The sequence below is a fragment of the Scyliorhinus canicula genome, chromosome 17, assembly GCF_902713615.1.
Source record: "Scyliorhinus canicula chromosome 17, sScyCan1.1, whole genome shotgun sequence".
NCBI classification, from domain to species: domain Eukaryota; kingdom Metazoa; phylum Chordata; class Chondrichthyes; order Carcharhiniformes; family Scyliorhinidae; genus Scyliorhinus; species Scyliorhinus canicula.
In genome coordinates this window covers 91,476,819-91,497,559 of record NC_052162.1, presented here as the reverse complement: position 1 = coordinate 91,497,559, position 20,741 = coordinate 91,476,819, and the positions used below count along the sequence as shown (strand labels likewise).

The following is a 20,741-nucleotide window of genomic DNA, read 5'->3' as shown; positions in this document are numbered from 1 at the left end:
GCGATGGACTTTACGAGGGATCAGGGGCTGGTCCCGAAAAGAGGCCCCACGGACGTGAATTAGGGCCCGAGGACTACCGTGGGAAGGTACGCCGAATGGGCCTGGACTGCTGTTCAACGGTTTGCTGGGTCAAAGGTGCCAAGCGGAACATTTGGGACTCTTTACTTTGTTCATGGACATTGGTTTGGTTTTTTTTTTAATTGTTTGTTTTTTCTCTTATGTTTTTGTTTTTTCCTCTTTTTTCTGGTTTTTCCTTTTTGGGCGGATTTGTACTTTTTGTGCAGCTCGCGGAGGACACTGGAGCCGGCACGGTAACGAAGGGGGGCCGGTCAGCAAGGGGGGCCAAGGACATGGGTTGGGGGGGTTTTTCTTGTTTTTTTTTTGTTTGTTTTGTTGATGTCCATGCCTTCCTGTGCCAGCCAGTGAGTTTGCTCCAGTGGGTTGGAGAGGGGGATGGGGCGGCGGGGAGTGGGGAAGGAGGACGGGGAAACAATGGGAATGAGACAGGAAGGCGCCGGAGTGTTGAGTCACCGGGCTAGTAGATTGTCTAGTCAAGGGAGTCAGGTGGGGGGGAGATCACAGCCAGTAGATGGCAGGGGTGGGGGTATTGTGGGATGTGGTTAGGGGAGGGGGTTGTTCTGCTGACGTGGGAGGGACTTGAAATAGGCACTGGAAAGGAGGTTGAGGGTGGAGGCAGCCAACGGGCAGGCCAGGAATGGCGCGACGCACGGGCCAGTCCGAGAAAGGCTATGGCTGACCAGCATGGTGGTTGGGGGGGTGGGGGGGTGGGGGGGGGGGGGTGGGGGGGGGGGGGGGGTGAGCCCCCCCCGACCAGGCTGATCACCTGGAACATCAGGGGACTGACTGGGCCGGATAAGAGGGCGCGGGTGTTCGCGCGCTTGCGGGCTCTGAGGCCGGACGTAATTATGTTGCAGGAGACACATCTGAAAGTGTCTGACCAGACCAGGCTAAGGAAGGGCTGGATTAGCCAGGTCTTCCACTCGGACCTGGACTCGAAGTCCAGGGGGGTGGCAATCATGATCAACAAGCGGGTGCAATTTGAGGCGGAGGGCATAGCCGCAGACAGGGGGGGGCAGATACCTGATGGTACGGGGCAGACTGGAGGGGAGAAGAGTGGTGCTGATGAATATATATGCCCCGAACTGGGATGACGTGGACTTCATTAAAAGAGTGCTGGGGAAGATCCCGGACCTGGACTCTCGCAGGCTAATAATGGGGGGGGGACTTTAACATGGTCCTTGACCCGGCTTTGGATCGATCGTGTCCCAGAACGGGTAGACTCCCAGCAATGGCAAAGGAGCTGAAAGGGTTTATGGAGCAAATGCGGGTAGTGGACCCCTGGAGAGCCAGGCAGCCGACAGGAGGGGGCTATTCGTTTTACTCGCACGTCGATAAAGTAAATTCTAGGATAGATTTCTTTGTACTAAGCAGGGATTGTATAGGGGAGGTAAAGAACACGGAATATTCGGCAATTACTATCTCAGACCATGCCCCGCACTGGGTAGACCTGCAGATCGGGGGAGCGAGCTACCAACGCCCGCAATGGAGGCTAGACGTGGGACTGCTGTCGGAGGAGGGGATCTGCGAGAGGCTTCGGAGGTGTATGCAAAATTACCTGCAGGTGAATGACACGGGGGAGGTCACAGCGGCGACCTCAACGGCAGTAGTGCGGGGGGAGCTGATTTCAATTGGGGCCCACAGAGCCAAGGCAGACAGGGCAGAGATGGATAGATTGGTCAGGGAAATGGGTCGGATAGATGAAGAGCACGCGGAGTCCCCGGGGGAGGTTTTACTCGGGGAGAGGCAGAACTGGGGGCACTATCCACGAGTAGGGCAGTGGAACAGCTTAGGAAGGCGAGGGGAGTGGTGTACGAGCATGGGGAAAAGGCTAGCAGATTGTTAGCGCAGCAACTCAGGAGGAGGGAGGCGGCCAGGGAAATAGGTAGAGTGATGGATGGGGAGGGACGCAAAGTGGAGGATCCGGCAGGATTGAATAAGGTATTCCGGGACTTCTATCGCAAGCTGTATACTTCGGAGCCGCCGGAAGAACCGGAGGAGATGAAAAGGTTTCTGGACGGGTTAACATTCCCAACAGTAGGTGGGGGGCGAGTGAATGAGCTGGGGGCCCCGATTAGAGTGGAAGAGGTATTGGGGGGCCTAAAGGCCATACAGTCGGGGAAAGCCCCGAGGCCGGATGGATACCCATTAGAGTTCTATAGGAAGCTTTCTGAGCTGGTGGGCCCGGTCTTGGCGAGGGTTTTCAATGAGGCAAGGGACAGAGGGACCCTGCCGCCGACAATGTGGCAAGCCACTATATCACTGATATTGAAGCGGGGTAAAGACCCGGAGGCGTGCGGGTCCTACAGGCCAATCTCCCTGATTAATGTTGACGCCAAGCTCCTGGCAAAGGTACTGGCGGTTAGAATGGTGGACTGTGTACCGAAGGTGATTGGGGAGGACCAAACTGGGTTCGTGAGAGGTAGGCAGCTGGCGGCCAACCTGAGAAGATTGCTTAATGTGATAATGATGCCCCCGGTGGGCAGGGAGGTAGAGGTAGTGGTGGCGATGGGCGCCGAGAAGACCTTTGACCGGGTGGAGTGGGACTATCTATGGGAGGTGCTCGGACGGTTTGGGTTCGGGGAGGGACTGGTGGATTGGATCAAATTATTTTATCAGGCCCCGAGGGCCAGCGTCAGGACTAACAGAGAAGTGTCGGAGTACTTTAGGCTGTACCGAGGGACCAGACAGGGCTGCCCGCTCTCCCCGCTGCTGTTTGTGCTGGCCATAGAGCCGCTGGCGATTGCGCTGAGAGCCGCAGAGGGATGGAAGGGGATGGTGAGGGGCAGGGTAGAACATAGGGTCTCTCTTTACGCAGATGACCTGCTCCTGTACGTGTCGGACCCAGTGGCCGGGATGGGAAGTATACTGGGAATGTTGAGGAAGTTCGGCCAGTTTTCAGGATACAAATTAAATACGGCCAAGAGTGAAATGTTTGTGGTACAGGCAAGGGGCCAGGAGAACAGATTGAGAGGGCTACCGTTTAGGCTGGTTGAGGAAAATTTCCGGTATTTGGGAATCCAGGTGGCACGAGACTGGGGCAGGCTGCACAAGTTAAATTTGGCCAGGGTGGTGGAGCAAATGAAGGGAGAGTTTCGGAGATGGGATGCACTCCCGCTGTCGCTGGCAGGGAGGGTGCAGACTGTAAAGATGACAATCCTCCCTAGATTTCTGTTTGTTTTTCAGTGCCTCCCGATCTTTGTCCCACAGTCTTTCTTCAAAAGAGTTAACAGGATGATCATGAGCTTTGTCTGGGTGGGAAAATCCCCGCGGGTGAAGAAGGCGATGCTGGAGAGGAACAGCAGCGAGGGAGGGCTGGCTTTGCCGAGTCTGATTAATTATTACTGGGCGGCCAACATTGCTATGATAAGGAAATGGATGGTGGGTACGGGGTCTATCTGGGAGCGGGTGGAGGCGGCTTCGTGCAGGGACTCCAGCTTGGCAGCCCTGGTCACGGCGCCGGCCAAGTATTCCACCAGCCTGGTAGTGGTGGCGACCCTGCAGATATGGGGCCAGTGGAGGAGGCATGTAGGGGAGACGGGGGCGTCGGTTTGGGCGCCAATCTGCGACAACCATCGGTTTGTCCCCGGGAGTATGGATGGGGGGTTTCGAATATGGCGGCGGGCGGGGGTGGGAAGGGTGGGCGATATGTTCCTGGAAGGGAGCTTTGCGAGTTTGAGGAGCTTGGAGGAGAAATTTGGGTTGGTAAGGGGAAATTATTTTAGGTACCTACAGTTGCGGGACTTTATTCGTAGACAGGTCCCATCTTTCCCACGCCTCCCGCCAATGGGGATCCAAGACTGAATAGCCTCTAGGGGGGAAGAAGGGTAGGGTAGAGTCTCGGGTATTTATAACGTGCTCATGAGGGAGGAAGGGTCCCAGACAGAGGAACTGAAACTTAAATGGGAGGAGGAGCTAGGCGGGGAAATGGAGGATGGGCTGTGGGCAGAGGCCCTGAGTAGGGTAAATTCGACCGCGACATGTGCCAGGCTTGGGCTGATTCAATTTAAGGTCGTTCACCGGGCCCATATGACGGTGGCTCGGATGAGAAAATTCTTTGGGATAGAGGACAAATGTGCTAGGTGCGCGGGAGGACCAGCGAACCACATTCACATGTTTTGGGCATGCCCTAAGCTTAGGGGGTACTGGGAGGGATTTGCGGGCGTCATGCCACGGGTGCTAAAAACAAGGGTGGCGATGGGTCCAGGGGTGGCAATTTTTGGGGTTTCGGAAGACCCGGGAGTCCAGGGTGAGAAAGAGGCCGATGTTTTGGCCTTTGCTTCTCTGATAGCCCGGCGACGAATACCATTGGCGTGGAGGGACTCAAAGCCCCCGAAGACTGAGTTGTGGCTTGTGGACATGTCGAGTTTCCAGGGTATGGAAAAAATTAAGTTTGCCTTGAGGGGATCTGTACAGGGGTTCGCCTGGAGGTGGCAACCATTTATTGACTTCTTTGCGGGAGAGTGAGCATCAGCAGGGGGGGGGGGGGGGGGCGGTCAGGGTTAGGGTTAGGAGGGTTAGTAGGAGGGATAAAATGGCGGGTAGTACCGGTGGGAGAGGAGCGGGCTTGTGCAGTATGTTACGATTGAAGTATTGAAAGTACATGGATGTTTGCACATTTTTGCCTTTTTTGCTTTCTTTCTGTTGATGTCTGTAACTCTTTACAAAGCCAAAAACTACCTCAATAAAATTGTTTATAAAAAAAAAATGGTGTACAGTCGGGACCCCAAGTGTCCCAGGTTCCCAATGGTGCCTTCTCCCCTCCCAATACCTGCTCAGTGATCCGCTATCTGCTTAGCCCTCCAGGGGTGGAGGCTCGGGAAAGTTGTCTTCATGCCATAGGGAAGCTCTGAGTCAGTCTCCAGGGCTCCCACCTACCAATTCTTGCCCTCAGGGCCCTGGGAGTTGTCATGATATGCAAACATGCAACCAATGAACACTCAGAATAGGACACAACCATTGGGCAGTCAGGACACTCAGAGGTGGCATCACCACAAGGGGGCATGACATAAACACTATAAAAGGGATGAGGCACTCACACCCTGCCTCTTTCCACAGACAGACATCTAGAGAGTTAGAGAGGGTTGATCAGCAGCATCACACCCCAGCATGTGGCTTAGAGTAAGCTGGTACAGTTAGACTGAGTTACTACAGTTACATTAGCAGAGAGTCGAACTCATTTGAGAACTGTGTTAATAGTTCAATAAACGCCTTGAACTCATTTCAGAGTCTGGAGTATCCTTTAGTTAAGACTGCATCAAGTAGCAGCCTGTGTTATCCGAAGCAGCATAACACAACAGGGTTCACCTCTGGTCAGAGGAGCAGCTGGATTGGGCTCTCGATTTCCCTGTGTCATCTGGCTCTCCCCAGTGTCTGCACCATAGAACATAGAACACTACAGCGTTCTTTAGGCCCTTCGGCCCTCGATGTTGCGCCGACCTGTGAAACCACTCTGGAGACCATCTACACTATTCCCTTATCATCCATATGTTTATCCAATGACCATTTAAATGCCCCTAATGTTGGCGAGTACTACTGTTGCAGGCAGGGCTTTCCATGCCCTTACTACTCTGAGTAAAGAACCTACCTCTGACATCTGTCCCATATCTATCTCCCCTCAATTTAAAGCTATGTCCCCTTGTGCTAGCCATCACCATCCGAGGTAAAAGGCTCTCATTGTCCACCCTTTCTGATCCTCTGATCATTTTGTATGCCTCAATTAAGTCACCTCTTAATCTTCTTCTCTCTGACGAAAGCAGCCCCGCAACCTTTCCTCATAAGATCTTCCCTCCATACCAGGCAACATCCTGGTAAATCTCCTCTTCACCCTTTCCAATGCTTCCACATCCTTCCGATAATGTGGTGACCAGAACTGCACGCAATACTCCAAATGCGGCCGCACCAGAGTTTTGTACAGCTGCAGCATGACCTTGTGGCTCCGAAACTCACTCCCTCTACCAATAAAAGCTAACACACCGTACGCCTTCTTAACAACCCTCTCAACCTGGGTGGCAACTTTCAGGGATCTATGTACATGGACACCGAGATCTCTGCTCCTCCACACTACCAAGAATCTTACCATTAGCCCAGTACTCTGTCTTCCTGTTATTCCTTCCAAAGTGAATCACCTCACACTTTTATGCATTAAACTCCATTTGCCACCTCTCAGCCCAGCTCTGCAGCTTATCTATGTCCCTCTGTAACCTGCAACATCTTTCCGTACTGTCCGCAACTCCACCGACTTTCGTGTCATCAGCGTGACAGCGTGTCATCAGCGTGACCCTGAGCAATGCCCCTCTGTGAGGTTCTGCAGTGCCTCACCAATGACCATCTGTGTCTAGGACTCGACCATCAGTGACTGTGACATGCTCTGGAGCACCCCTGCAAGGCCCACCTGAGACAGGGACACGTCCCCCAGTGACTGGGACATGTTCGGCAGAGCTCCGGCAATGACCACCTGAGACTGGGACATGCCCTGCAGCGCCCCAGCAAGGACCACCTGAGACACATCCTCCAGCCACTGACTGAGCCATTCCTTGGTCACCACCACCCATGCTGCTGCCGGCGTTGTGCTCCAGGCTCTCGACTGTGGCCGCCACCCCAGCAGTGTGGCCTCGGTGCCAAGCATTGCCAGCACAATCTGAATTAAATGAAATGAAATCTCCTGCGCCCATAGCACTTGGGCAACAAGGTAGCACAGAGGGCATCACGGTAACACAGTGGCTGGCACTGTTGCTTCATAGAGCCAGAGTCCCAGGTTTGATTCCTCGCTGGGTCACTGTCTGTGCGGAGTCTGTACGTTCTCCTCGTGTCTGCGTGGCTTTCCTCTGGTGCTATGGTTTCATCCCACAGTCCAAAGACGTGCAGGTTAGGTGGATTGCCCTTCATGTCCATAAAGGTTAGGAACGGTGATTGGGTTACGGGGATAGGGTCGAAGTGAGGGCTTAAGTGGGTCGGTGCAGACTCGATGGGATGATTTGCCTCCTTCTGCACTGTATGTTCTATGTTCTATGACTCCTCCAATCGGCAGGTGGGACTACTGCCAGGAGATCGATGCCAACTCACCCGTGCGGCCCGGCATAAGTCATTGAGCGTCTTGCGGCACAGGGTGGTGGTCCTTCTACTGACACACCCCACGCAGCCGGCTGCTGCCACTGCCTCCCAGGAAGCACTGGCTGATCTGTGGCTGACCAACCAAACCCCTCGGGGGAACAAGGTTCCCGTCCGGACTCGGCCGCATCCATCAGTCTGGCCAGGCTGGCATCCCTGAATCATGGAGCTGATCTGCGCGGTGGCATGACTGCATGCTGCCTGGGGTTTGCTCTGTCGGATTTGTTTAAGTGCTGTTCCCTCTCGTTAGCGGGTACTACCAGGCACGGGCCGGCGAATCAGCCGGTGGAACAGTCACTTGCGGCATGAAGTCTGTGGGCATCATTAAGTGCCATAATTAACGTTAAACACCGGTGACAGAATCGCCGGGTCGGCCGTTGGGAAACACCCAGCGATTCCCACTCACTACCATACTCAGAAAGAATTTGGTTCGATCACGCCCCAAGTCAATTTCGGCCTGATGTGTTCATGAATCATGAATCACCCACCCGGCCCCAAGGAGTTACTTAACATCACCTGTGAGGTAAACCAGCCCACTTCACAAATGATTCATAAAGTCTAATTTTATTGTTGCTGAAATCTGTACTTTAACTCAATTTAACTCAATTCATCAACAACCATTTTACCTTCCCTGAAGATTTGATTCCTTTCGATAACGCTGCCCCAACAATCAGCCAGGCCAGAAGCAGGCAGAGGGCTAAATACCAGACTATCTCCCCAGTCTCATCCATTGAACTGCTACGGCGTAAAACCACTTTGCTGAATAAAACAATAACAGACAGCAACTAAGTATACTATTACACACGGACGCTATTAGATAAAATACATCAAAATATTTAGTCAAATAATTTTGCCAAGAATTGGGAGCAAACCATCGGTGGAATTCCGACGCCATGGGGTGGCCACAATGGGAAATCCAATTGGCCAGCTGCTGGAACGGAGAATCCCGCTGGTGGTAAGGGCGCACCGTGCAGGAAATTGCGGCTGGCGTACCTGAGAACCCTGAGACCTTTTATAATTCATCTCTGTTTCTACTAATGTTTTTAAACATACAGCTGTGTTTCAGCAGTGAGTGCCAATGAGATGTGTGGGAGTTCATTTAATTTTGCTAACAGTGCTAAACTACCTGGTTTAGTCACTGTCTCCCAATGAATTCAGCTCCTTCATATTGTTAAATATGGGGCGGGATTCTCCGACCTCCGATGCCGAAATCGTGTTCGGCGATCGGCCGGAGAGTCCATTTTCCCGCTGATATCGGGGACGACGCCATTTTTCCGATGCACTGCCCCCTCAAAAATGGTACACTCGAGGAGTACGCAGCCAGCCTTCGGGACAGCCTCAGGACGTCACCTGAGGCCATTCCCTGATGTTGAGCCCCCCGATGGGCTGAATTCCCAACGATGTTGTACTCGTGCCCTCGCACCTTTCATAAACCTGGCGTGGCGACTGCGAACTGTGCCCGGCGCCGCCACAGTCGGCGGGGGGGCAGTTTTTGGCAGGCTAGGTCCATGCGCGGCCAGCACCATGTTGTGCGGCCAGGCCGCTGCAGGCCGCCACTGTGCTCATGGACCCGGCCATTTTGCGTCCATAGCGGCAGGTAAAGCTGGGGGCTTTATGAGGTGTGACTGCTGGCCCCCACCGGGTGGAGCATCGGTGCGGGGGCAGCGCCGACGTTTTGATCGGAAGTCCAGACGGTTCCTGCAGACACAGCCGCAGAATCGGAGAATCCAGCCCATAGTCCGTGCTACCATGCTACCAGACACTTTTCCTCAACTCAGTTCCCAGGTCTATGGGTTAAATACAACACTGGATTCAATTAAACACAGTCATTAATGATTGGAACCATTTAACGTTTAGGAATTCTTGTGGTGACTTTTTCTCCTTTGAGAAGATAAACAAAATCGCTCAGGTTTTCACTGTATAAATATTGTTAAAGTGAACCTGCAGTGTTCTAAACTGGGGAGCTGTTAACGAATGAAAGGTCCCCTGTTGTGATGCTATTTTGTAACAGGTGTATGATGTGAACGGTACCTCTCTCTAAATCAAACAGCTTTTTATTCATTAAACAGGCCATTCACCCAACGAACCTTCCCAAGAGGAAGCTACTGGTACAGCTGTCCAGGTTCTAGGTGCAGCTTTCTGTAGTCATTTACTTACTCCCAGTATTGCTCACTTGGACCCTGGTGAGGAACGTAGATTTCTGATCCATTTGGACAAGTTTCATTGTTCACATGCAGCCATGTTGTATTCACCATTTCAAAATATCCATCATCCAGAGTGAGATTGCAGAGTGGATCTAGAAAATGAGAGATGTATTTTCATTTACATTTCGCTGTGAATGATGCTGTCATTGCTCGTGATTGGGCCATTATTTCACTCTGACTGAATCCCTTTAATTGCATGGGGGAGGTTACAGATGGGTAAAAACAACAGAGGTTCTGTTTGCACACTCCACACACAGCACAGTCCAGCTCTGGTGCTCCCTCTGTGTGTAACTGGAGATTTTATTTGAGAAATGTTTCGAAGTTAGTAATCATCAATCTAAATTAAGTCATTAAAATATAAACAGCCGATTCAATGAGTCATGATTATCAAAGAATTGGCTGAATTAAGAGTTAAGGGAATGGAGCATGTTTTGAGGCACAAACTAACCGCCAGATTGTGCTGGATATCTCGCGGGAGAGGCCGAAATCGGGAACCGAACTGGGCAGCGATGGGTTTCTGATGTAACCGGCCCAATCCCATTGGTGAGATCCGGACATCACTTTTTATAAACAATAATTGGTGATTATTGGCGAGAAACTGATAATCACCAATTAAGGCCAATCTCCATATCGTTAACGGGCAAGACCCCCAATTGAATGGCCTCCCGTGATCGAGCTGGCTCCCAGCGAGTGATCACATGGGCGGCAATTAATACTGGTCCACACAAATGTGGATCAGGTATCACAGTTACTGGGGGAGTCTCCCAAGCTATTGGAGATCCTTCGGTGGTCAGGGTCAGCGAAAGGCAGCACCCTGGCTCTCCCACTGGCATTCAGCCATCTTGCCATGTCAGCCTGGCACCTTGGTACTGCCAGTCTGGCACTACCAGTGCCTGGGTGGCACTGCCAGGCTGGCAGGAGAACTGCCTGGGTGGCAGTGCCAGGGTGGCACTGTCAAGGGTCAGAGCCTGAGGGTGGCCTTAGGAAAGGAGGGTTGAGAGAAATATGAAGGGTGGGGGCATGAAGGGCAGATATGAAGGTTTGGAGAGGGCGAATGGTGGGTGTCCTGGAAGGCTGGGCCCAAAAGGGGATGTGGGTAGGCCTGAAAATGGTGGACTCTCAACGACCCCATAGTGGGGTGTCTTCACTTGGAGGGGTGTGGGATAATGCCCCCATGTGTGTGGGGGGGGGTGACATTGCCCGTGGTTGTAGGGGTCCCTCAAGCTCACATCGAGAGTGAGGCATCCTTTCAAAATGGTGGCCCAATCTCTGTGGCGCCGGTCAGATCAGTGAGTTCAGCTCCCCAGTGATGGAAACATTTTAAGTGTGGGCTTGACCGGGGAGAAACTCTCCTGGGTCCCATCAAGTGACTAAGCGTGGTTAGATAGTGGTGGGGAACTCACTGACAGAGAGAGTGACAGGTGTTAATTAGAGGGCGCAATGTACCCAAGTGGGGGCAGAGTGCCGTTGTGCGTTAGATTACCCGCGTGCTTCCCGGCACATTGAGTGCTGAGAAATACCCCATCTCATGCCCATCCAGGTAGATCGGGACCCTCGGCGGGGAACTCGCCGACGGGGCCGCACTTCGCAACGTTTTCAGCATTGAGGAGCTCGCCGGAAATCCTCAGTGCAGTGAGGGATCGGGAAATGGTATCCCAATCTCTCGAGGCACCGGAGTGGCGCCCGCACCTCACCCCACCCTAGTCCCAACTCACTAAAAGGAGGTACCCGCCGCCCCCCCCCCCCCCCCCCCCCGCCGCCGCCGCACAGCCCCAATACCCGATCATTGCCGCCAAACAAATGCCAGCTTAGCACCTTGGCAATGGCAGCCTGACACCCTGGCTGTGCCCCTGCCAACTGAAGGTGTCACATGGACACTTTTGCAGTGCCAGGCTGGCACCCAGTTTGCCTTGTCATGGTACCTGGCTGGTACTGCCAAGGTTTGCCAGGGTACCACCCTGCACAGAGCATATGCACCCAACGGGCCTCCAATCCCCTTGGCTACCCCCACAAGAGCCGATCCACCAGGCCTCCATTTCACCAGATGGTACAGCAGGAGTGGAGGCGGCCTGCTATGACTCCTGCCCTGCGACAAGGCACACGTCTCCTGGGGCAACCCGGCTTGGATGGGCCCGGCCACTGCTCGGGTGTCCCGGGTGGTGTTGTGCCACCCTGTTTTGCCTGCTGTCCATTGGATGCGCCAAGAACAGGAGGGGAGGGAGTCCGAGGCACTGCGATGGACCAGCACCTACCCTGCGGGAGTCACCGACATGGGCCCCATTACCTCCTCCTCCCTTGGGGTGCCCGATGGCCCCCGGGCTACTCCATTGGACGTGGGTGCGAGGGAAGCCAACCCCTGATGCTTCCCCACCACCTGGCGCTGCCAGTCCTGGGGGCCTGCTCTGGTCTCAACCAGGGTCTACTTGCTCGCGGCCATGGAGCACAGGGAGTGGCCCATCTACGTCTGGGACTGCACCACATCACACTGCAAATGGGTCACCGCCCTCTGGGACTGGGCCACCGCCCTCTGGGACTGGGCCACCCCGCCCTGTGTCTGCACAACACTGGCCAGCGTCTGGGCAATGCCACTGACATTCCCAGCCATGGCTGCTGTGACTGAGCCATGCTAAGGAGCGCCGCTGTATCCAGGTGGCTCTGGCACATGGCTGCCTGTGAGAGGGCAGCCGTGTTCTGATCATCGGCTACCGCCTGCCCATAATGCCCCAGGCCTTGGACATGATACATAGCCGAAACCGTCGCCACCAATGCCTCCACTGTGGATGCCAACCTTGCGATGTAGGCCTTGGTGGCATGCGTGGCCGGCAACTTCCCCTGCTCCTTCACGCGTAGTTGGGACTGGATGTTCCAGAAGCCCACTACCCATCTGGATGGCAGCTGGTTCCTGGGGCCAGCCTGCCCTCAGACCATCCGGCCCCTCGGCTGCTCCTACCTCCACCTGCTGTACTGGATGTGATGTGTGGAGCACACCAGATAGTGTCCCAGAAGCCTCTTCACTAATGTGCCCAACTGAAGTGATTGTCTCTGGGATGGTGGAGGGTTTTGGAAACAGCTGTGACGGAAAATCGCTGTCACCTCCGGGGTGTCCGGAGTCTCTCGTGAACGGCTGGTGTGTAGGCTCCTCTCCCCATCAGAGTCTGGGGGGGGGGGGGCACTGGCTCTGGCACTGGCGGGCAGGGGAGTCCAGATGGGCTGGCCCCATCTCCGACAAGTCAAGTAAAACACAAGACTACATGTATGATTAGACAGCAGGATGCTGGGGGAGTGGATGTGGGCGGCAAGGGGGTGAGCGGGAGGGGGGGGTGAAGGGGAGGGGTGAGGGAGCGAGGGGATGAGGGGATGAGGGGGTGAGGGGAGTGCAAGAGTGGAGGTGGGTGAGGTGAGGTTGGGATAAGAGGGTGGGTGTGGGGGTGATGGGGGTGGGGGATTAAGATGGCGGGTAATGCCCACACATGTGTCACGGGCAACCGCAACTCAGTGGGGTCACACTTGCTCGCCCATGACCGCACTCCACCTCGGCGACATCCCTTTCCTCCGGGCATGGTGAGGGCTGCTGTTCTGCTAGTCCCCCTCCAGTCTTTTCCCCTTCAGCGGGGGTTGTATGCAGCCTTCTCTCCGAGCGGTTGGGGTGGTGGGGTGGTGGGGGGGAAACCGTCAGACGGTCCGATGCATGCAGCACAGATGGCGGCTTCAGTTGCCAGGGCATGGGTGCTGGCATGAGGGGCAGGGTAGCGGTTTGGCCGTACCCCGGGGTAAAGGGTTAAGTGTTCCTGGGGGGAGGGTACAGAGTTAGTGCCGGGGCACGGAGCAGCTAAATCACCCTGGCCATTCTTCGGAGGTCGACCTCTGCCCACACACGGCGAATGGCGGCGCCCGGGTGTAGGGTCATCTTTCTCTCCACTACGGCGTCCGGGAGGGTGTCCAGCTCAGCGTCCCAGAACCGTGGCACTGCTCTCCTTCCAGCCACCTTGTTGGCTGAGACAGTGGGCATTGGGGAAAGAACCGTTTAAATGCGGCTGTGGCATGTGAACCTCATGAGTGCCAATCACGGGCCCGGCAAATCCGGCACCGTTTTCCATGGAATTGGTTGTGTTTCACTCGGCGATGGTGCTAGCCTATTTAGAGTAGCTGAATCTGTGCAGCAGTATCACCGTTTTCTTTGTCGTAAAAAGCCACACTTCCTCCGCTAGTGTCAACACTTAGCCTCAGAAACGGAGAATCCAGCCCATTGTCTCTCGAATCCTGCAGGAGCTTCTCCAAATCCACATAAACACACTACTCTGGATGTCTTATTAAATTTCTAAGAGATCATGGGCGGGCTTCTCCCCTACCCGGCGTGACGGAGGATGCCGGCGTAGGGGAGTAGTGCCAACCACTCAGGGGTCGGGCCTTCCCAAAGGTGGTGAATTCTCCCCACCTTTGGGGGCCAGCCCCGCGCGGAGTGGTTTGCACCAGAAGACTGGCACAAAAAACCGTCGCCCCCGGCAGCAGGGCTGGCCGAAAGGCTTTCGCCGGTCGGCGCATGCGCCGGCAGTGACGTTAACGGCAGCTGGCCGCTGACGTCACTGCCGGCGCATGCGTGATGTGGGGTTCTCTTCCACTTCCGCCATGGCGAAGGCCGTGGCGGCCGCGGAGGAGAAATAGTGCCCCCAGGGCACTGGCCCGGAGTCTGAGCGGGGGGCCCCGATCGCGGCCCTGGCCACCGTGGGGTCACCCCCCTGGATTCTATCACCCCCCGCCCCCCCCCAGGACCCCGGGGCCCGCTCGCGCCGCTGATCCCGACGTTCCAGAGGTGGTTCAAACCTCGGCGGCGGGAGGCCTCCCAGCGGCGGGACTTCGGCCCATCTGGGCCGGAGAATCACCGCAGGGGCCTCTCCGATCGGAGTGGCGAGATTCCCGCCACCGCCACTTCCCAGGTGGCGGAGAATCTCTGCCACGGCGGGGGCGGGATGTTCGGTGGCCCCAGGTGATTCTCCGACCCTGCTGGGGGTCGGAGAATTTCGCCCCATATTGGTAAATTTTCAAAGAAGTTGTTCTCCTAATACGTTCCTCAATGTATCCTAATGTATCCTAATCCCAATCCTAAGGTAAATCTTTTGGGTTTTGAGACCCCCTGGAAGAGAGGACCTGCATTTGAGGACCCAATCTAAGACGCTGAATTCTCCGCCATCGGGATTCTCCATTTTGCTGGAAGCCCGGTGGTTTCCCGATCGCGTGGGGTTGCCCCACAGTGGGAAATTCCATTGACCAGCCGGCGAAATGGAGAATCCCGACGGCGGGATGGAGAAACGCGCCCTATGTTCCTTTAATGCTTAGAAATTTCTTTTAGTTGAGACTTTAAGCCAGCAATAAATTGGCTTCCCTTGCCAGAGGTTAAGATAATAGAACCCATCAACACCTCCCCCTGTTAGTTGTTTAATTGCCCACTGAAGAGATGGCGGCAAAGTAGTCATGTCACTGGACTAGTGATCCACAGACTCTGGATAATGGGGACAGCTAGATTTTCCATTGGCAGGATCCTCTGTTGCGCCGGCAGTGCACTCACGCCCGCGGATTTCCCGATGGCATGGGGGTGCCCACGATGGGAAACCTCATTGGTCGGCTGTCGGGACTGTACCAAATCAGATGGCTGATTTGACCAACCAATTCTCTGGACATGCGCAGTCTTGGCGACACTTGACAGAATTGGTAAGCAGTGCCTATAGACCCTGAGCGATGTCTTCTGGCTGTTCACGCCAGCAGGATAGTCCAGCCCCGCTGATGACACACCGCTGCCAAGGGTTTCCCAGGAGTGTGGGGTGGATTCAATACAAAATCGCATTGACAGTGGTGCAAACGGAAGATCCTGCTGCCAGCCATTGGTGGGCTGCCTCCCGCCTCTGAGAAATACGCCTCAGTGAGGCCAGAGAACCTCACACCCTGGGTCCCGTGAGGTGCCGACAAAGAATGGCTCACTGGCTCTTCCACAGTGCGCGCAGGAGGCATAGCCACCCCTTCATCTTGAGGGTAGTGTTCCTTCCTTTGCCCGGACAGGTGACTCCATTTCTCTCTTCTCCTTCATTTCCACTCCTTGGAAGCCATGAGGCACACAGTTAGATCTCCGGGCTTCGTGATCTGGATGTCCTCCTCCTGCACGTTGAGAGAGAGACATGAGGGTTAGCGTAGGTTACGTAGGATACTGTTGTAAAGCCCTTTGTCTGTCCTGCATTCCCTTTTCATCCCTGTCCTGCTGCCTGCTTTGACCAACAGTCTTCTGGTTAGCTACTGCAACATTTCTGCACCATTTGGGATTTCTGTTTGAATTACACTCTTTGGACATTGAAACTCCCTGTTCTGATGGACTAACCCCCATGGCATCTGCTTGGGTTCTGTGACAGAATCTGTGAATGATGATTTGATAGACTTGGCAAGCCTCCAATCAATGGATGTAGACCTCTTAGCCAATCTCCTATCATTGCCTGTGATTGGTGGAGCGAGTCAGAAACTTCCAGAAAGGTGGCGGGTCTTTTGAAGAGTTCCATTTTGTCTTCAGTTCTGTGAAGGATGCTCAGCTAGAAGCTGTCAAAAAAACACTCATGTATATAATGAGATGCAGACAGGCAGTGATTGACACACAGGATGACCAATGAACACACAACACAGAACAACCAATGACCAGACAGGACACCACCACTATAAAGCCCACAGGGCATTAAGACTCTCCCTCTCTCAGGACCCAGCTACTGAGACAGTCAGAGTGCACAAGCTAGTGAATACAGTCACCATGCGGTAGCCAGTAAGTCTGGTCAAGCCAGTAAAAGGTCATCAGTTGGATTAGTAGAGTGTCAACCCACAGCTGAACATGTCTAGCAGTCCACTAGTTAAATAAAACAGTGTTGGATCATCTCCTGTGTCAGACGTCTGTTTCTAGCTTCACTGCATCCAGTTGCAGTCAATGTCAAACCAACCTGCCTGACACATCAGAAGGTAATGGAGAATCAAAGAATCATAGTATTTACAGTTCAGAAGGAGGCTATTCGGCCATTGAGTCTGCATCGGCCCTTGGAAAGAGAACTTTACTTGAGCCCACAGTTCCACCATATCCCCGTAACCCAGTAACACTACCTAACCTTTTTTGGACACTAAGGACAATTTAAGGGCAATTTTAGAATGGCCAATCCACCTAACCTGCACACCTTTGGATTGTGGGAGGAAACCGGAGCACCCGTAGGAGACCTGTGCAGACACAGGGAGAATGTGTAGACTCCATACAGAGTGTGACCCAAGTCAGGAATCGATCCTGGGACCCTGGAGCTGTGAAGCATCAATGCTAACCACTGTACAACTGTACCGTCCTTGTGCTACCATGCCGAAACGCCCTGTCTCTCTCTCTCTCCTCTCTCTCTCTCCCCCTCTCTTTGTCAGATGATTTCAGGAGACATTCGAGCTGAATCTGCAAAGGCTGCATAAGACATCTCTGGAATGAGAAACTGCAAGCCATTTTTCCACAGGTCTGCAACATTTTAACCCTGGGTCTCAGGGGCTGGGAAGAGCTCAAATTGAAGCTTAAACTAAGAACATTCATCAACATACGATCAGAGTGTCTGTACAGATTTCGGACAAAGGTGATGAAATCTGTGCAGAGACAGGAAAGAAGCTGCAGTAATTCACAGGGAGACGGAAGCTCCATCTGGTGGTAGAAGAGCAGAATTACACTGAAACTGAACATCTTGCGTGCATCTGGTGGCCTGTGATTGGAAGTGCACTGGCTTGAATATCCTCGTATTATTAATAAGCAGTTTGCTAATGTTTTACTTATAAATCTGGTGTCTATAACTCATTGGAGCAGTCAAGGGTTAAAGATCTTATGAAAACACAAATTATTGGTTTTCAGTTATGTTGGGACTATGGGGTCTGTGGGGCTAGAATTGACCGCGCAATCGCCCAGGGTGTCATAATAAATACATTACCATCATTCATTTTTTAAATTCATTATTGATTATCCTGCAATCCCGGTGGCTCAGTGACATGATTGCTGCCGCTGCTGATTCCTGTTTCTTGCTACTTCTATTAACAAACCACAAGCTGTGAGTATGTTTCTTACATTGACCAAATGACCACACACAACCAGTATGTTAGTTCAAAAGACAGTTTATTTCTAAACACAAGACTTATCTCTATGTGCAATGATGCATGCAGCTACGCATTAAACTACACCTATCAACTGAGATGACCTTTACTTAACTTCTGGATGACCGGCTCTGTGCGGGTCAATAAGGCCTTTATTTGGATCCCCACGTGTGTCGGCTGGAAGTCGTCAGGCTCGTCTCGGCTTTGGCTCGTCTCTCTCAGGTAGCGATCGTGGGTCTTGAACTTGGCTGGTCGTTATGCTGCAGTTGGTGAGCAGTTTGCAAATGCTCCCAAAAGAAACCGATCCCTAGTTGCGCAGGGCCTCTGCACTGTAACTTCTAGATTTCTATGATCCTTCTCCTTTTTTGCACCCTTTTGGGCGGTCCCAACTCAGGATCCAATGGATCGATAGGGTCTCGATCACCCGAATCGATTCTGGCCAATTAAGGGCGGGTACCTCGATGGCTGGGCGAGTCCTAGTTACCATTGTACCAAGTACGTAGGCCTTTCCAAATAAGGGGAAGTGGCGCCGGTGAGTCTGCTGCTGTTGCTATTCCTTAATTTGAGTCTATTGTCCTGGGGAAATCGGTGATTGACCTTTAACAAGTGCAAGTTTCAGTTCAGTCTGGTTTTCCTTTGCCCAATACACAGGGGCTGTGATACTGTGTGTGTCCTAACTTGACCACAATTCCCCTTATCCTTTGTGGGTGGCCATTTTAGATGGCCACATATCCCAGTATCTCTGCTGTGTGATCACAATGAAGATGGTCACTGAAACTACTGTCCATTTTCCCCTCACATTCAGACTGACAGAATGAAGAATAAACAGTGGGTCTCGATACTTTACTCAATAGATATTCAGACAGTACCTTTGGGAGTCCTGCTGCATGTTTCATCTGCGCCCCACCATCTGAAGCAGTCTGTCCACGGCAGGGGGGATTGGAAGGAGGCGAACAAGTAGTACAGGCTGTAGCCGATGATGACGTTGTAGAGGATGATACAAATTGAGCTCACAAGGACCATAGTGATCCCCACACCTTAAAATAAAACAACAAACAGAAGATTTTATTGGGAACTACTGTTTTGAAATCAATTCTTTGACCTGGATGATCTGCTGGTCGAGCAAACCATTGGTCTTTTTCTGCAGTTGACATCTGACAAGATCTCGCGGGCACCCCGAGCGCCACAAATGTGATGTCCTCATTGAGTCCTGAGTCAGGCGGGACGAGGACATTCGATCAGGTCCCATAATGTTCTGTACACCTTGATGAGTGAATAAAGAGAAATGTTTTAAAACGATAAAGGAATCCATTAGTATAGATGTGGAGAACCTAACATACAAACATATGAATGAAAAATTAAAAGTCACCACAGTCCTAGGGGGCCACAGGTTGCGCTCCTCTTTTGAGAGAGAGCTGACTGATGGTGATTTAACCTGAGGGTCACCACACCTCAGGCGAGGGGGAAAGAACAAAGAACAATATGACACAGGAACAGGACCTTTGGTCCTCTCAGCTTGCGCCAACCATGGTACTTGCCTAGCTAAAACCATATGCACTTATGGAGTCCGTATCCTTTCATTCCCACCCTATTCATTTATTTGTCTAGATGCCCCTTAAATGCCACGATTGTACCTGCACCCACCACCTCACCAGGCACCATGTATTTACCACCCTCTGTGTAAAAAACTTGCAACGCACATCTGTTCTAAACTTTTCCCCACGCACTTTAAACCTATGTCCCCTAGTACTTGATTCTCCTGCCCTAGGAAAGAGCATCTGACTATCCACTCTGACTATGCCACTCATAATCTTGTAGACCTCTATCAGGTCACCTCTCAACCTCCGCCGTTCCAGTGAGAACAGACCGAGTTTATCATAGATCATAGAATTTACAGTGCAGAAGGAGGCCATTCGGCCCATCAAGTCTGCACCGGCTCTTGGAAAGAGCACCCTACCCAAGGTCAACACCTCCACCCTAGCCCCATAACCCAGTAACCCCACCCAACACTAAGGGCAATTTTGGACACTAAGGGCAGTTTATCATGACCAATCCACCTAACCTGCACATCTTTGGACTATGGGAGGAAACCTACGCACACACGGGGAGGATCTGCAGACTCCGCACAGACAGTGACCCAAGCCGGAATCGAACCTGGGACCCTGGAGCTGTGAAGCAATTGTGCTATCCACAATGCTACCGTGCTGCCCATACCTCTCCTCATAGCTAATGCCCTCAATACCAGGCCAGATCCTAGTAAACCGCTTCTTTACCCTCTCCAAAACATCCACATTCTTATGGTAGTGTGGCAAACCGAATTGTACACGGTATTCCAAAAGAGGCCCAAATAAGGTACTGAATAGCTGCAACATGACTTGCCAATCTTTATATTCAATGCCCCGACCGATGAAGGCCAGCATGCCATATGCCTTCTTGATCACCTGATCCACATGCGTTGCCACTTTCAGTGATTGGTGGACATACTCACCCTGATCTCTCTCTGCCTGTTAGTACTCACAAGACTTCTTCCATTAATTGTGTAATTCCTACATGCAAAGTAGGAATTGACCATCCAAAGTGCATTACCTCACACTTGTCTGGATTAAATGCTATCTGCCATTTCTCCGCCAAACCTCCAACCAGTTTATACCTTGCTAAATGCTCTGGCAAAATTCTTCACTATCTGCAACAGCATGTCCCAGTCATTGGGCAATGTCACCCCGGTGGACCTTGATGAGGCACCCGAAGCATGTCCCAGTCTCAGGTGGGTACAGCTGAGGTGCTGTGGAGCATTTCCTGGTCAGTGGGGGACGTGTCCCAGTCACATGTGGACATTGCCGGGCGTTCCAGAGCATGTCCTAGTCCAGGGGTGGGCAAACGTTTCCGTGCAAGGGCCACATTCAGAAATTCACAATTTTAAAGGGCCGCATAGTATATTAAGTAAAATAATTACTTCACCCGGTTATGATTCTGGACGCCTCATATAGAACATAGAACAGTACAGCACAGAACAGGCCCTTTGGCCCTCGATGTTGTGCCAAGCAATGATCACCCTACTCAAGTCAACGTATCCACCCTATACCAGTAAGTAACCCAACAGCCCCCCCCCCCCCACCCTCCACCCCCATTAACCTTAAAAAAAAAAATTTAAATAAAAAAAAATTTTTTTTTTTTAATGACTTGGTGGGCCGCATAAAGACCTTTGGCGGGCCGCATGCGGCC

The 20,741-nt window shown here is 52.8% G+C and overlaps 1 protein-coding gene across 2 annotated transcripts in view; it reads right to left on the bottom strand.

The window, feature by feature from the left end:
- LOC119951664 (sodium- and chloride-dependent neutral and basic amino acid transporter B(0+)-like) overlaps nucleotides 1-20,741 on the bottom strand; it is a 70,180-nt gene that overhangs the window by 28,805 nt on the left and 20,634 nt on the right. For both annotated transcript variants that reach the window (XM_038774854.1, XM_038774855.1), the window contains 3 exons: nucleotides 18,389-18,556; nucleotides 9,346-9,484; nucleotides 7,815-7,947 (listed from right to left, as the gene is read on the bottom strand). In XM_038774854.1, coding sequence (XP_038630782.1) covers nucleotides 7,815-7,947; nucleotides 9,346-9,484; nucleotides 18,389-18,556 — 440 coding nt within the window. The remainder of the gene's footprint in view (nucleotides 1-7,814; nucleotides 7,948-9,345; nucleotides 9,485-18,388; nucleotides 18,557-20,741) is intronic.